At 45.9% G+C, this 14,962-nt stretch overlaps 1 protein-coding gene across 1 annotated transcript in view; it reads right to left on the bottom strand.

The window, feature by feature from the left end:
- The window catches only part of LOC101655657 (collagen alpha-6(VI) chain), a 134,799-nt gene that overhangs the window by 45,202 nt on the left and 74,635 nt on the right, over positions 1–14,962 (bottom strand). The window contains exons 24-28 of the mRNA XM_004704181.2: positions 11,328–11,390; positions 10,375–10,425; positions 8,105–8,140; positions 7,134–7,196; positions 52–114 (exon numbers count right to left, since the gene is read on the bottom strand). Coding sequence (XP_004704238.1) covers positions 52–114; positions 7,134–7,196; positions 8,105–8,140; positions 10,375–10,425; positions 11,328–11,390 — 276 coding nt within the window. The remainder of the gene's footprint in view (positions 1–51; positions 115–7,133; positions 7,197–8,104; positions 8,141–10,374; positions 10,426–11,327; positions 11,391–14,962) is intronic.

Raw genomic sequence — 14,962 nt, 5'->3', positions numbered from 1 at the left:
GACTTCTCCACTGCAGGAGGACTTGCTGTGATTCATAGATGTTCAGCTTACTTTGCGTCCAGGAGGTCCTGGCTCCCCAGGGGATCCTGGCTGTCCTGGAAGCCCAGCAGATACCTGGAAACAAAATGTGTTTATTGATACACATATGTGTGTGTGAGTGCGCGGTATGTTTTAAATATACTTCTATGTTAGTAGAGTTAGAGATTTCCAAGAGTGCACAGAAGAAGTAGAAAAGAAAAATCCCCACAGTCCCTTCTCCTCCAAATAATTCCATTCTCCTTCAATTAACCCTTGTTAACGTTTTTCTATCTTTTTCTCTAGCCTTTCATTATTTGCTCTTTGGGTGTTAACATATATTATTGATTTTTAAATTTACTTGGGTCACGTTTTTCTTTCACCTTTATAACTTAATACATACCTTATGGGCATCTTTATGTCAGGGAATAAATATTCTTTGTCAAAACATTTTTCATGGCTGTGTAGTATTCTCTTATATGGATGTACTATGACTTATTGAATCTACCATCCACAGCTGGCATTTAAGTTGTTGTAATAACCAATATGATTATAAAGTTGTAAGCACAGTTCTGATTAGTTACTTAGGGGAGTGTGCTGGAGCTGCTCATGGCTGGGACAAAGGAGAAGTTTTTATTGAAGTCAGATAGTAGGTCACTAAGTTGAAACAAAAAAAAAAAACAGAGAAAGAAAAATCGAAGCCTAATACTTCCAAGAAATAAGTATTTCTAGTGAAGCGGGAATAGCAGCAGTGATAATGACAACAGAGATTGAAAACTGCTTATTATAGCCAAGGTGCTTGTTCATGTGCATTTGGCAGAAAGTTTGTTATCGATCAAGGTAGGATGAGGCTTAAATTTTTGGTCCATGTTCCCTTCTTCATTCAAAATGCCATGGGATGTACAACCTCTATATGGATAAAAATGTATAGCCCTGTTTACTTAACAGCATGTAACTATTTATGTACGGTGAGTATTCCAGTGATATCCAGTGTTTCATGAAGAGAATAAAGAAGATAAACTTGCCAGCCATGTTTTATTTATAAGGCACAGGTTAAAATTCCTAGGGGGAAAGATGGCAGATGGAACACATGCATCTAATTTTGTTCCCTCTGGATATCCCACTAAAATGACAAGTAAGTAGATAGATTTTTTTTTTTAGTAGATAGATTTTTGTGCATAGACAGTGAGATCGAGAGAATGAGAAAGCTGACGATAACTGTGAACATTTGGGCTGGAAAGCAGATATCTACATACTAAATGATGTAGCTGACCCAAGAAAGTGGGATCTTAAGCCAGCGGCAAGGAAATCCCAGAACCAGAGAGCCTTGCACTGCATGGTTCCAGAAGGCTCAGGGGTGGGGTGGAGATGAGGAGGCGAGGCAAAAAAGGGTGAAACTCCACTGAAAATCTTTTTAGGACGCTTCAACTCTCTTCCCCATTTTCGATGTCAGGGTGTCTGTCCCTTCCCGCGCTCTAACAGCAGACGGAGGGTTTGTCCTGTCAAACGGGAAAGACACGGCGTCTGTGTACAGGGCTCCAGGCAGACAGAGAGACCGGTGGCACCAGGAAGATGAAATGAAGTACCGATTTTCACAATGTGAGACCCCCAAGCCAAGCTGCCTTAAAAGAAAAAAAATTTTTTTCCCTTGGTGCTAGTGGAAAGCCGGCAGACAATCTTTGACTTTCTGGCAGGAACTGTCAAGAATCTTCTCAGGGGGAATCGGAGCAGTCAAAGAAGACCAAAAGATACTCACAACAGAAGTTTACTCAAGAAAGGCCACTCTCTCCGGGGACAATGCTAGGCGACAAGCATTACCAATGTGCTTAGTTTCCATTTGGCCTTTGTGCCCTCTGTTCTTAAATATAAAAAGCCAGACCTTTTCACAGACAGGGGAGGGATAGAGATCAAACCAGTTAAAAGAACCCTGCACGAAGCCGATTTTGTTGGGTAAAAGAAGCTGTAAAGAAAACATCTGTCCTCCCAGAGAGATAAGCGATCATGGGTCAACCATGAGCCCAGAACAGAAAACGATCTAGTAAATAAAATGTGCTCGTGGACATGGAACTAGAAGAGAAGGGCTGCGAGATAAAGTCAATAAAACCTCCCAGAAAGTACAGGAAGAAGGCAACCCCCACTCCCACAACCTCCCCCAAACCAATAACAAACCAACCCTGGAAACCAGGAGACAAGATATTAAGAAAATGTAAACCCCAAGCCAAATCCACATCCATCTCACTGTCACTGAGCCAATTCCGCTCCAAAGCAGAGACAACAGAGAAGATAGCACCAAAGTACGTCACGTTTCTCTGAACTAAAGACATAGATTTCCAGGCTCAAAAGGAGCCATTTATCAGGAAAATAGGTAATGGCGGACTGTACACCAGAGCACAACAACTCCAAAGTGTCAGAACCCTAGTGGTGGAGACAACATCCGGTAGGGTTCCAGAGAGAGGACTGGTCACACACTCAAGGCCAGGTATCAGGATGGCTTTGGATTCCCCAAAGCACCAAAGAGGCCAGGAGGCCCTGAAGCACTTGCTGCCTTCGAAAATCCCAACCCAGAATTGTCGGTTAGCTAACATAGCACTCTCCCAGCTGACAGGATGGGAGCTGTTGCCGGATGCTGCCAGTATCAAACGTGCCCTGCGCAGGCTCCCTTCTTAGCAGCCACCGAATGAGCGCTTTATGAAGTGAGAGAGAAAGAAGAGGGGGCCCTCAAACATTGGTGGAAAAGTGGAATTAAAAGGTACTGAATATTTTTCTACGAACTTTCCAAGGTCCTCTTGTCTGGGAATGGGAATGGGAAAGAGATTCAGCACAGAAGGGAGGCAAAGGGAATCCTCAGGGTGAGGAGGAAAGATGATCTCCAAGAGGCATGTGACACCAGGCATTGGAGGCGACCCTTCCAAGCCGGACACGGTCAGAAGGCTTGGGCCCAGTTCAGTTGAATAGACTACTTACTGTATTTAAATGTCTGGAGAGGATTTAGATCGATGACAAACTCAACCGTTAAACCCTAAAAATGAAGAAGCAGCACGGCATTTGGAGGCCTAGTGCCAATTCCAAAACAATCAGTTAAGAAATGAAAGTTAAAAAAAAACACAAAGAAATGAAAGTTGTTGTTTCTGGGAAGTAGACCATGGGAGGAGCTGGCAAGCGGTTGTCATCCTTGCTTGCCGCTCAGTGGATGACGACTCCTGGGGACCCCGGGTGTTACACAGTCGAACTGCTTTATGGGGTTGACGGAGGGCAGGGATCACCATATTTGAATATAACAAACCTCGTGAAATGATTTGACTCTTAACTGGGCATAGTGGGCGTGGTGGTCAATCTTCCTCCCCTATGAGCATTTTGGCAACATCTAGAGCCATTTTAAGGAGCCCTGGTGGAGCAGTGGGTTAAGCACGAGCCTGCAAACCACAGGGCTGGCAGTTCAAACCTGCCAGCACCCCCATGGGCAAAACAGGAGTTAGTCAGCTCCCATCAACATCGGCAGTCTTAGAAACGGTCAGGGTCAGTTCTACTCAGCACAATGGCATTGCTATGAGTTGGCATTGCCTCGGTGCCGTGGGTGTTTAGTTGTCAGAACTGGAGGGAGGGGTCTGGTTACTGACATCTAGTGGATAAAGAGCAGGGGTACTGACAAATGACCTACAATGTATAGGACAGCTCCTCCCAAGAAAGAATTACTTGGCCCAAGTGTCAATCCGGTTGAAATCAAGTGACCCTGCTTTAAAGTATGTGCATGTGTAAAGTTGCTAAAAAAGTATAAATAGGCACAAACATGCACATAGACACAAAACAAGCCAGGTTAAAAGATCATGACAAAGGAAAAGAAATTGTTCCAGTGAGGGAGAGCCGGGCATACAATCAAGGTGAAGAGCCAAAGAATTTAATCCAGTAACATAACGCTTTCAAGAGAACGGAAGAGACCTGCAGCGTTTAAGACAAATCTCCACCGATATTCCAATGGAAACTTCATCTCTTTCAAGGGGGATTTCAACCAGGAATTTTCCAGGGTCTAAGGTCTCCGGTTCAAATCCAGAAATAGTCTTGTAGAGACAGGGAAAGCAGCTCGGCAAGTGATGTAATCAGATTACACACAGTGACAAAAGACCCAACGTGGGGGCCAGAGGGGAGCCAGGAGAAAGAGATTCAAATACTCACACAAGTCAAAGGAAAACGTTGACAGACTTTGTGATAGTTACATAATCTCGTGTCTACTTGAGGATATTAAGAGTGAAGGGGGTGGAGTCTAGCCTGTTGTGAGCGTGGCCTTCTCATGAGGATTCTGGGAACTTCCTCTCTCTTGATTCTGCCATCAGAAGAGGCAGGCCTCTCTCTGTCTCTGCTTCTCTGTCTCTGTCTCTCTCTCTCTCTGCTTCACATTCCTGTTAACAAGTCACATGGAGCCATGCTGATGGCAGCCAGAGCCCTGGAGATGCGTCCACCACCCTTGGACCCACAGGACTTTCCACCCACCTGCCTGTGATCTTCCTGCATTCAGCATCCTTGCATATGCTGCGCGAGTCTAAAGAGGAATTTATGGACTATTATCGGAAATATGGGCTAATATCAGACTTATGAACTTGATCTGGACTGGGCTGGGATGTTTTCTCAATATAAAATTGCTCTGTGATATAAAGCTCTCTCTTAAATATGCGTGTCTCTGGATTTGTTTCTCTAGTTAACCTGGACTAACACAGACTAACAATTAGTTTATTATTTTTTAAATGATTATGGCATTGTGAGGTGAGGGTGAATGCAATGAACCGCCTGATAGACTACCATGTGTGCAGTGTTCAAAGCAGGGTTTCCAGGGGTTCATTCCAACTGGACCCCTGCTGAGAATTTGCCTTTCCACCCAGATAAACGAAATCAGAATCTCCATTTTAATAAATCCCCAGGTGACTCTTCGAGATTCCCTGGTGGACAGAAGAACCACACCGGGGTCTTGCTAAAGTGAAGATGCTAATTTGGCATATTTGGGGTGGACCTACAACTTCTTAGCTGGTGGTGGAACCTTGAGGAGTCTGTTTGGAAGCCTGGTCTGAAGCAAAACTGTTTCGTTAATAAGCCAAGGGAAGTGATCTAGCGATACTTCAGTGCAGGTGAGCATCTGGGCTAATTTGAAAGTCTTTTCCAATTATTTTTCTAATTATTTCAACCTTCTTCTTCTTTTTTTTCCCCCGAGAGCATACAATTAAAGGGTGACCAGCCAAAAACTTACGCAAGGAGAAGAATGAGAGCTTGGGGAAAGGAGGTGGAAGAGACATAGGAAATCCTCATTTTATCCCTTTAAATCTTACTCCAAACACCATATGAATGTAACAACCTAACTGCAGCTGTGAGGGTCGATTGGGACCTGGAAGCAGTTCATTCTGAGGGACAAAGGGTCACTAGGAGTCACATGGAGTCCTTGTGACGGTTCACAGTGAAAAAGACTAGCTCATGGTGAAATTCGCTATGATGGCAGAACTGGAAAACCAGCTCCACTCTAACTTTATATTTGACTTTGCAGCCCTCTCCCCCCACCCCACCTGTTAAGTGCCATGATATTAAGTCTACATTGCTCGGTCAGTGTAGAAATCTTTTGAGAGAGAATCTTTTGAGAGAAAATCTTTTGAGAGAGAATCACCATAAAACATGACAAAATAACTGATAAATTATCAAGGGTTTGTGGGGAGTGGGGGAGGGAGGAGAAAAATGAGCTGATACCAAGGGTTCAAGTTGAAAGCAAATGTTTTGAGGATGATGATGGCAACAAGTGTACAAATGTGCTTGACACAATGGATGGATGGATTGTGATAAGAGTTGTATGAGCCCCCAATAAAATGATTTTTAAAAGGGAAAAACAAACAACCAACCAAACAAAAAAACTGTCTCTTTCAAACATTAGCCAGCTCATGTACCCATGTTCTAAGCTATACAAAGAGTTAGCAAAGACAAGAAGTCGGTTCCTAGCCCACTGGAGCTCAAGGCCAGCCTGGGAGAGAGATGTGAGGCATGCGGGGGACATGTGTTTACTTCAAGTCACCCAAGCATGAGGCAATATCTAAGCCCACCTACGGGATTATCAGGACACTTTTGTTACATCCTCCCAATGGAAACTTCCTCCCAGAGGCTCAGGAGATCCCCTGTGGAGCTAAGTGGGGAAAGGACTTGTCCGTCACATCTTATTAAACATCATTTAACAAAGAGAAGATGTAATTCATGAGTGTTAATCCTGCGAGGGATAGGAGCTGGAACCAATCACATTTTAGCAGTTAACAACACCCGCCCCGCCCCCCCCCCCCAAACCCGGACAAAACGGTATTGTTCAGTTCCCAGTAGTGAGAATGGTACTTGGTCCTCAAAAAGGGAGATTTAGAAGGACGTGGGCTCCTCTCCCAGGTCGAAATCCAGCAGAAGTGAAAGCAAAAGATAACAGAAAGGAGAACTCCAGTGCCCCTCGCAGTACTTCTCACCACAGCAGAAAGGGGGGACGGCCCCCAAGTCCATCCGTAGACGCAGGCATAAGCCCAGTGTGGCACCTGCACCCAATGGACTTTTCTTCCCCCATCACGACAAATAAACTTCCGCTGTGTGCCTCCACACGGAGACCCCTTGAACAGTATGCTGAGCAAAACAGTCACAGAAGGCCAAAGACGAAATGCTGGTTCACTTACAGGAAATAAACAATTATACGGAAACCAACGATGAGCAGGAGTTAGCAAGGGAGGGAGGAGGCTTTGCTAAGGGCATTGTGTTTATGCGCATGCTCGTGGGATAATTAGGAAAGGGTAGTGGCAGTGATTGTTACGGAAGGACACGTGTAGAAAGGGTTGCATTATGTTGCTGTGCATATTTGCCCCACAACCCAAACCAAACCCCAAGACAAACACATTTTTTAAAAGGAGTCATATGTTGGCAGCGGGGACAAATTGGGTTCCGATGGCACTGGGGGATAAGTCATATACGCATCTCCCTTCCCCCAACTTGTCTGGCCAACCACTACATACAGTTTAAAAGCCATTGGGAACAAGGGGCAACTCAAATGACCATAAGATGCAAGGCGGAAAAGGCCTTCCCAAAGCGGCTGAGGTTGTGCTACTGCAATCTCTTAAAGAGCTTACCGTTCTGCCACTCGCTCCTTTGGGTCCAGTTTCCCCGGGGCCCCCAGGGTCCCCAATCTCCCCCTAAATAAGTTCAGGAAAAAAAAGATGATGAAGACAATTGAGTGGTGTGCCTCACAGTGTTTTTAAACAGTGACGCCACCATGAAAGCCTTTGAGCTGTTGTTATTTTGGTCTCTCTCAGTTTTCTTTGCAACGTTATTTCTCTTTTTACATTCCCCCAACTCTTCACGAAACCCACGGCGCACGCGCCTTGCTTCTTTTTTTCTGTGTCTCCAACCAGAACACGGCTCCGTGGAGACACAGACTGGGCCCTTTCGTTTGTGCCCGGTCCCTAACGCAGGGCCTAGCGTCTAGTTAGCTCAGAAGTAAAAGCTTTCAGGGAGCAGATATCTGTACTAACTTAGCATCTGATCCCGTGTTTCCTGGCGGACAATGAGCCTGGCAAAATCCCAGCATTTCATTTTCCGTGCATTTTACTTGCCTTTCAGCCAAGAAGACCCAGGATATGAAAGGGAGGCAGATGCGCATTGAAGGAGAAAATATTTTCTGAAAATGATCTTTCTTATTTTACACGCGTCAAAATGAAAACGTAAATGGTAAAAACAATTATACCCTCATAAGCAGATGCATCATTTTAAAACATGAGGGGGGAAAATCCTGCTTCTTCCTCCCCCCTTTTCCCCAGGAAGGTAGAATTTATTATAATGAATGATCTTTCTGTTGTTCTATAGTTCATAACCTCAGGCTGGTAAGGGATTCACCTTTTTCGAGTGATATTTCCCTCTTTTCTTTAAATAATTTTTTAAAGTGGTGAATTAAGGTGTGTGTGTGTGGGGGGGGTGCTGTTTACATTTCAGATCATGGGCTCTGACTTCTATAGTTTCAAATACTCATTAGTGGCGCCCCCACCCCCACCCCCACTCCCATTCCCTACCTCGTCCCCGCTTGCTCACATGAAGTACACAGTACCTTAGGTCCACTTTCTCCAGAGAATCCTTCTTGTCCCTAAAGTTGACAGGAGGGAAGATGAACATATCCACATGTCACATGGGTCTTAACGCTACCTTAGGGTTAGTATCTCTGAATGAAAGAAGTGTCCAAAACAATTAGAACTTGGAAACGATACCCCGCTCTCTGAGATACAAGCTCCAATTTATGAATGAAACTCTTGAAGGGTCTCATTCAAATATGACAACGTCAGGTAAGTGGAGAGCTATCAATCAGCGCTTCTTCTATTGGAACTGATCAATAGGACAGGCATGCGGCCATTTCAGTACTCGCTTCTCTAACGATCTCTGAAATGCATTTCCATGGAGAGATTCAGGAAGCCCAGAGAGTCTGACAGGTGCTCTGGTGGCATAGGGGTGACAGGGTGGGCTGTGATCCACAGGGTCCACAGTTTGAAACCACCAGCTGCTCTGAAGGAGTGAGCCTGGGCTTTCTACCCCCAGCCATGGTTAAGTCTCAGAAACTCACAGGGACAGTCCTGTAGGCTCACTCGGTGTTGGCATCAACTCAAGGGCAAGGAAGGAGCTTGAGTCTGAGCGACAGTCTAACCACCCCCTCCCTGCCACGCGGTGGTTTTTATGATGCTGGAAGCCATGCTGATGATATTTCAAATATGAACAGGGGTTTTCCAGACAAAGATGGTGCAGGAAGGAAAGCCTGACACATCAATTCCAAATATGAGCCGACGAACATACTATCGCTCACAACAGAACATTGTTCAACTCCCTTTCTTTGGACGTGTCCTCAGGGGGTGGGGGTCGGTGGTTGGAAGGGGACATCCTGTCTAGAGAAGAGGAATGTCAGAAACATTGAGGGGGTCCCTGGATAACTCGAACATGCCAAGACCCGGGAGGATGAGGCGAGACCAGGCGATGCTTCAGTCTGTTGTCTGTAACATCACCCTGTGTCAATGGCACCTCTCTCTCTACAGAGCAGGAACTTGATCACTCATTTTGTGGACCTTTGTTTACTGGACGTTGGCCAATGGTGATTGCTGAAGGACTAGGAACATCTTTATTTGATTACATATTTTGTTGAATGTCAAGTTTGTTTTCTCGTTACTAGAGTAGTGAGTTCTATAACATTTATAAAGCACAAAAGAGTAGGAAGAAGAAACTGACCCAAAATCGAAGTGATCACTGTGAAGATTTTGTTGCATTTTCTGTTAGCTTTCTAGGATGTGTTTTAGCACACGTGAGATAAGTGATTTTCTAATTACATTTTGATTTTCTTAAACTTGACATTGTCAAATCATTTCTTGACATAATTACATGACTTTTATAAACTGTCCATTTAAAGGGTGTCTTATATTCCAAGGGTACCAGTTAATATTTTTTCCATCCTGGGATAATTAAGTTGCTTTCAATTATTCCCTGTTTAGTTACCCTTTCACTGGATAATCCTTATTCATCAATTCCCGGTTTTTATAACAAAATTAGCTTCCTCTTCTTCTCTTTGTTTATTTTTCCAGACAGTTACTTGCGTTCTTCCGGCTGCGATTTCACCAGGAACAGCAAGGCCACGTGTTACATGGTTTTCGGCTTCCCCGTTCTCCGAATGCTCTTCTGCATCTTTGCTAGAGGCCCCACACACTATTTTCAGAAAGGATATTCTGAACCACGTTTGTTTTGGTTTCTGTTGTTGAGATGTTAAAAAGCAAACGGTCATTTCTAAGTGATTGTAATAGGTGTGTAGAAATCACTGGTTTGGAGACATTCACGTGCCCCGCTTCCGGATATTTAACTATTCAGTGACAATGTAAAATCACTCTTCGTTGACCTGAAGTTCTAGGGTTTGTTTTTAAGTTACCGTTTGACCCAGTGCACTTAGGAAAGTCCTGCGAAATGTCTCCCGGATGTCTGGAGCAAGCAGTCGGAGGGGCTGCAGGCTGAAGTCTCGGAGGGGTTTCTCTGAGTGCGCGCCACACACAGCGGCAGCTGCGGCTCAGACGGGACCACGTCTGGCCCTGGCCAAACACCTCTGGCAGAAAATTCATTTTCAACTTTCAATGGCTGCCTGCACCTTCCTCCAGCAGACCAATTATTCCCGCCTCAGATTCCCAACGCGCACCAGCAAACAAAGGACCTTTTCAAAAATCTCCAAGATAATCTTCTTATTCACCATCTGCCGTCTTCTTTTTCCTCTTAAAGGTGGTACGTGGACAAAACTAACAAGCCAAGCAAATAAACAAACCAATGGGGAATGTCAGGCATCCGGCAGATGTAACTTACCTTGGCTCCTTTAACCCCGACGGGACCATAACCTGGGCTGCCATCGCCACCCTGTAAACAAAGCACCCTGTAAACAAAGCAATTCATGACAACCTCCCTGCTGCCTGGTAGAGGCAGACTTGGCCACAAGAAGGCAAGGTAGCTGGCTGTAAGGTTGGATTAGGGGGAAACTGGGAGGAGGGTGCTCACTGTGGGGCATGCTGACGTGTTGTGAGAGTGACACTACAGGCAACTGGCAGGAAGATGCAATGTCAAACCCATTGGCCTTTTCATCTGTAAAATGGCAGCAGTGCCTACTTGCTGTGAGGGTTAAATGAGAGGATAACTGGAATATAGTAATATCTCAATCCAAGCAGCTGGCAGTATGATCTCTTCTGGGTAACAGGTATCTCAGACCCGAGCTCTAGTCCGTTAATCAAGTCACCGGATACAAATGTTGTCTAGGTACCAGCCGGCACCATCGGGTCGGTGCTGACTCATACACCCCTACGTGCGTCTGAAGGAAACTCGGCCAGTCCTGCACCATCTTCACAGTGGGTGTGCCCAATGGGCAGCCGCTGAGCGCTTGGGCACTGGCCGCTGTCTAACTCTTGCAGGAGGGCTGAGGGAGAAATCCTGGCGGCGGGATGGGTGTCTGATAGAGCGCTTCGGATGGGACAGAGGCTTTGAAGAAGGGCTATGGAATACTGAAGGCCAAGTTTGTCCATTTCACAATTTGGCAGCGACAGTCTCCTGGCCATAATATCTGGTACCTGGAAATTGCCCCCATAGGAAGACTGGTCGCTGGCCAAGGAACTAGGCCAAGACAAAGATATTATCTCTGACAGTTCTTGGAAAACTCTGAGGTCAACTTGGGATAGTATCTTTTAAACGCTCTTCAGAGAATCACACCAGATGTCTATGTAACTAGAAGACTGCCAAGGCCAGATCCAAGACAGCGGTAAATCACCAACCGGCATTCCTCGAGGACCGGGAAAGCCAATCTCCCCCTTTCCTCCTGCATCTCCGGGCTCTCCCTGTCATGGAGAAGAAGAAAAGGTCTCCCGTTAGGTTGCACGGATAACGAGAAGCAGACCCAATGGCGAAGAGTCAGCATTCAACTACATCCATCTGCATCCCGGACAGCGACAGGGGCTTGTGCGGAAGGCTGCACGTGGTGCGAGGTGGACCCGAGGCCCTGCTGTCGGGGGCTCCCGCGGCCTCCTAGTGGATGGCCAAAGCCCCAGGAAGTGTGATTTATGGTCCAGTGCAAGCTGTCGTTTGAGCAACCCTCTGATCTGGATCACGCCCTTGGCAAGGTCTCCCCAGGGACTCCAGGAAGAGGGACTGGACTGTGTAAGCCAAATGAATGAATCGTATATCTAATCAGCTGGCTGCTGCCGAGACAGTAGACTTATCCAGCAAGTTTTAAGTGAGAATGAAGATACTCAAGGGATTACGCATCACCCTTGACAACAGTGGGTGGCCTTCAATAGAGCATCCGCTGTGGGCTGTACCACGAGCTCGGTGTTCCCTTTAGGAAGCGACAGCTCGGTAGGAAAAAGTCACCCAGCTTTATAAAGAAAAGCTAACTCCCTTTTGAGAAAGCGACAATCACACTTTGAATTTTGGATTCCTTTTAGATTGACAGAAATGATAGGGCCCGGATCCCATCCGCCCCACATATCCAGTTTCCCCTCCTGTTAACAACTCCTGTTTGCCCTTGAATGTTATGTAAATATGCCCTCGCTTTGAAGCCAACACCTATTGGCAACAAATTCTTCTTCGCAGTCACTTTCATCTGCTACACATGCAGCGTTTACATCATTGAAAAGGCTTGAGATAAATAAATAAAGCACAAACCAAACTCACTGCCATGAGTTCATTCCAACTCACAATGACCTAATAGGACAGGATAGAACAGCCCCTGTGGCTTTCCTAAACTGTAACTCTTGGGAGTTGAGTCTCTCTGATCTTTCTCTCCAGCGTGACTGGTGGTTTTGAACTGCTGAACTTGGGGTTAGTAGCCCAAAGCATAACCCCTATACCACCAGGGCTTCTGCAGGAGCTAAATAAGAAGGATACATAAGAAGTGTTCTAACTAACCTATACATTTTACTTTAAGACAGTTAGGGAGAGATTTCATTTGTAATCTAGGTACTGCCTGCAGTTACATTGGTATTGGCATATTTGTCACTAATCTTGACACATTATGATGAACTAAACTCCAGATTCCACTCAGGCTTTCTTAGTTTTTACCCAATATCTTTTTTCTCTTCCAGGATTCCACACTGCATTTGGCTATTTTCTCAGCTGCCTCTAGACCAGCGGTTCTCAACCTATGGGTCGGGTCGAACGCCCTTTCACAGGGGTCGCCCAATTCACAACAGTAGCAAAATGACAGTGATGAAGTAGCAACGCAAATAATGTTATGGTTCGGTTTGGGGGGGGGGGGGCCGCGTCACCACACCATGAGGAACTGTATTAAAGGCTCGAGGCATTAGGAAGGTTGAGAGCCACTGCCCTAGACTCTGATGATTTCTCAAACATTCCGTGTTTCTGGTGACCTTGGCAGTCTTGAGGAGTTCAGACCCAGTAGAATGTTCTTTAATTAGAGGTTGTCTGATGCTTTCTCTCATGGAGAGACCATGGGTTTGGGGGAGGAAGACCACCGAGGTGAAGTGCCACTACAATCCAGTGTCTGGACTACCAACACAGTGTATCTTTACGGGTGGTGACCGTGGCCACCTAGCTGAGGTTATGTTTGTCAAGTTTCTCTACTATAAATCTGCCCCTCGACCCCTCTGCACACGCCTTCCGCAATACACTCTTCTAAGGGGAGAATATGCCAGAGTATGTGTGTGTGTGTGCGTGCGCACGTGCACAGTCCACATTAGGGGTAGGAGCACTTTTATAAGGTTTGAAAGTCGGCAGTAAGTGTGAGCAGCACAAATGTGTGCAGACGTGTGTGTCACCAGCAATGCACTCTGGGAGTGAGAGAGAACAGGGCACCAGGGTGACTCTCTGCCCTGAAGCTTTTCTTTCAGGACAGTGATTCTCAAAGTGTGCCCTGGTGACCACCTGTCCCCCTGTCCCACCGTCACCTGGGATTCATGAGGACAATACACAACCCTCTGGAAACTGGTCTCTGGTAGTAGAGCCCAAATAGCCGAATGCCTTTGCGTTCCTTTGAAAAGTAAGCTGGTTCTTATACCAACTGAAGTTTAAGGATGTCTGCTTTGATGCAGGAAAGTAAAGGAAGTTTGTCCAAGATCAAGCACTGAGGCGGGGATTCATGGCTGGGCTTCTTGCCTCCCTGTGACCTTGAGTAAGTTAAGGTCAGGCATTTGGGGTTCACCTGCCTTGGTGAACTTAAAGATTCCTTCCTGTTTATCCTGGCTTTGGGCTCACTTTGGAAAGCTTATCTCCCACATTTCCTCTCCCCTTTTGAAGCATTTTTCATGATAATGATACTCTTTGGTATACATACCTTGCTCATGGTTGATCTCCTTCCACATTCCCACCTCTACCCAGCTCCCTCCCGCTCTGCCTGCCCCTCTCTGACTCTCTGACGGCACACTTGACCCAATGCCTCCACTTCACATGTCAATCTTTCAATACACTCAGGATGTTTGACACACGCCTTTCTCTACAGATAATAGAAATGGGATCCTCACAGGAACATGACTTCCCTGCAGACTTTTCCAAAGTGGCGGCTGCTGGCGGTGGTGGTGGGGTGTCAGTGGGGTGCTTCCTTTTCTTCTTCAGCCTCACAGAGTAAGAAGACAGCATTTTCCCTGCTCCAAACTCCCCATTTCTAGGCCAGAACCACTACATCACAGGCCCTAGAACCCCTCCATCTTGAAGGCTGTCATCCAGGTAACCCATTGCATCCTCTCATCAACAGTCTTTGAAGCACTCACCTCCGGCCACTGCCATTTCAGTCCTTGCTAAGTTTTGCATTACAAAGCTAACTTCTCTTCTTACGGCCTCCATGTTCTCCATCTAGAAATTTCCCCATTAATTCACTGGTCTCTTTAATATCTTAATTGTCTATTTTTTTTAAAGCCCAGGTTTTCTTCTTTTATAAACACCCTGTGGCAATCTTGTGACTGTAAACTAATGCCCACCCGAGCCTTTCCCGGACCTTGCTGGTGGTTAGTAGTTAGACTTCTCTTCCTTCTCTTTAAATTCTGGTTTTGCCATAGAGTAATTCACCACACCGTGTCCATTCCCTCCTCACCGACCCTTGAGGCTGGCTGGTCTTTCCTCTGTTCACTGCCACTCTTTTGGTTCATTCTTTGGAGGGTCGTAGCCACGGATTGGGATGGATGGCTTCTCCACCTCCCCCACCCCAAACTAAACTCACTGCCATCGAGTCAATGCAACTCACATTGACTATAGGGCAGGGCAGAACTGCCTTTGTGAGTTTCAAACATTGTCGTTTCTTACAGGAAGACAGTCTTGTCTTTCCCCCAAAGAGCAACTGGTGGTTTCAAACAGCTGACCTTGTAGATTAGTGGCTGAGCCCATAACCACTCTGCCACCCTGATTTCCTGTTACAGTTGATACTCTTATAAAGAAAAGCTAACTCCCTTTTGAGAAAGCG

Source organism: Echinops telfairi, unplaced genomic scaffold, assembly GCF_000313985.2.
Source record: "Echinops telfairi isolate 266 unplaced genomic scaffold, ASM31398v2 ScPeMD7_7420;HRSCAF=8458, whole genome shotgun sequence".
Lineage (NCBI taxonomy): Eukaryota > Metazoa > Chordata > Mammalia > Afrosoricida > Tenrecidae > Echinops > Echinops telfairi.
The sequence above is the reverse complement of the archived record's forward strand: the minus strand, read 5'-3'. Positions and strand labels throughout refer to the sequence as shown.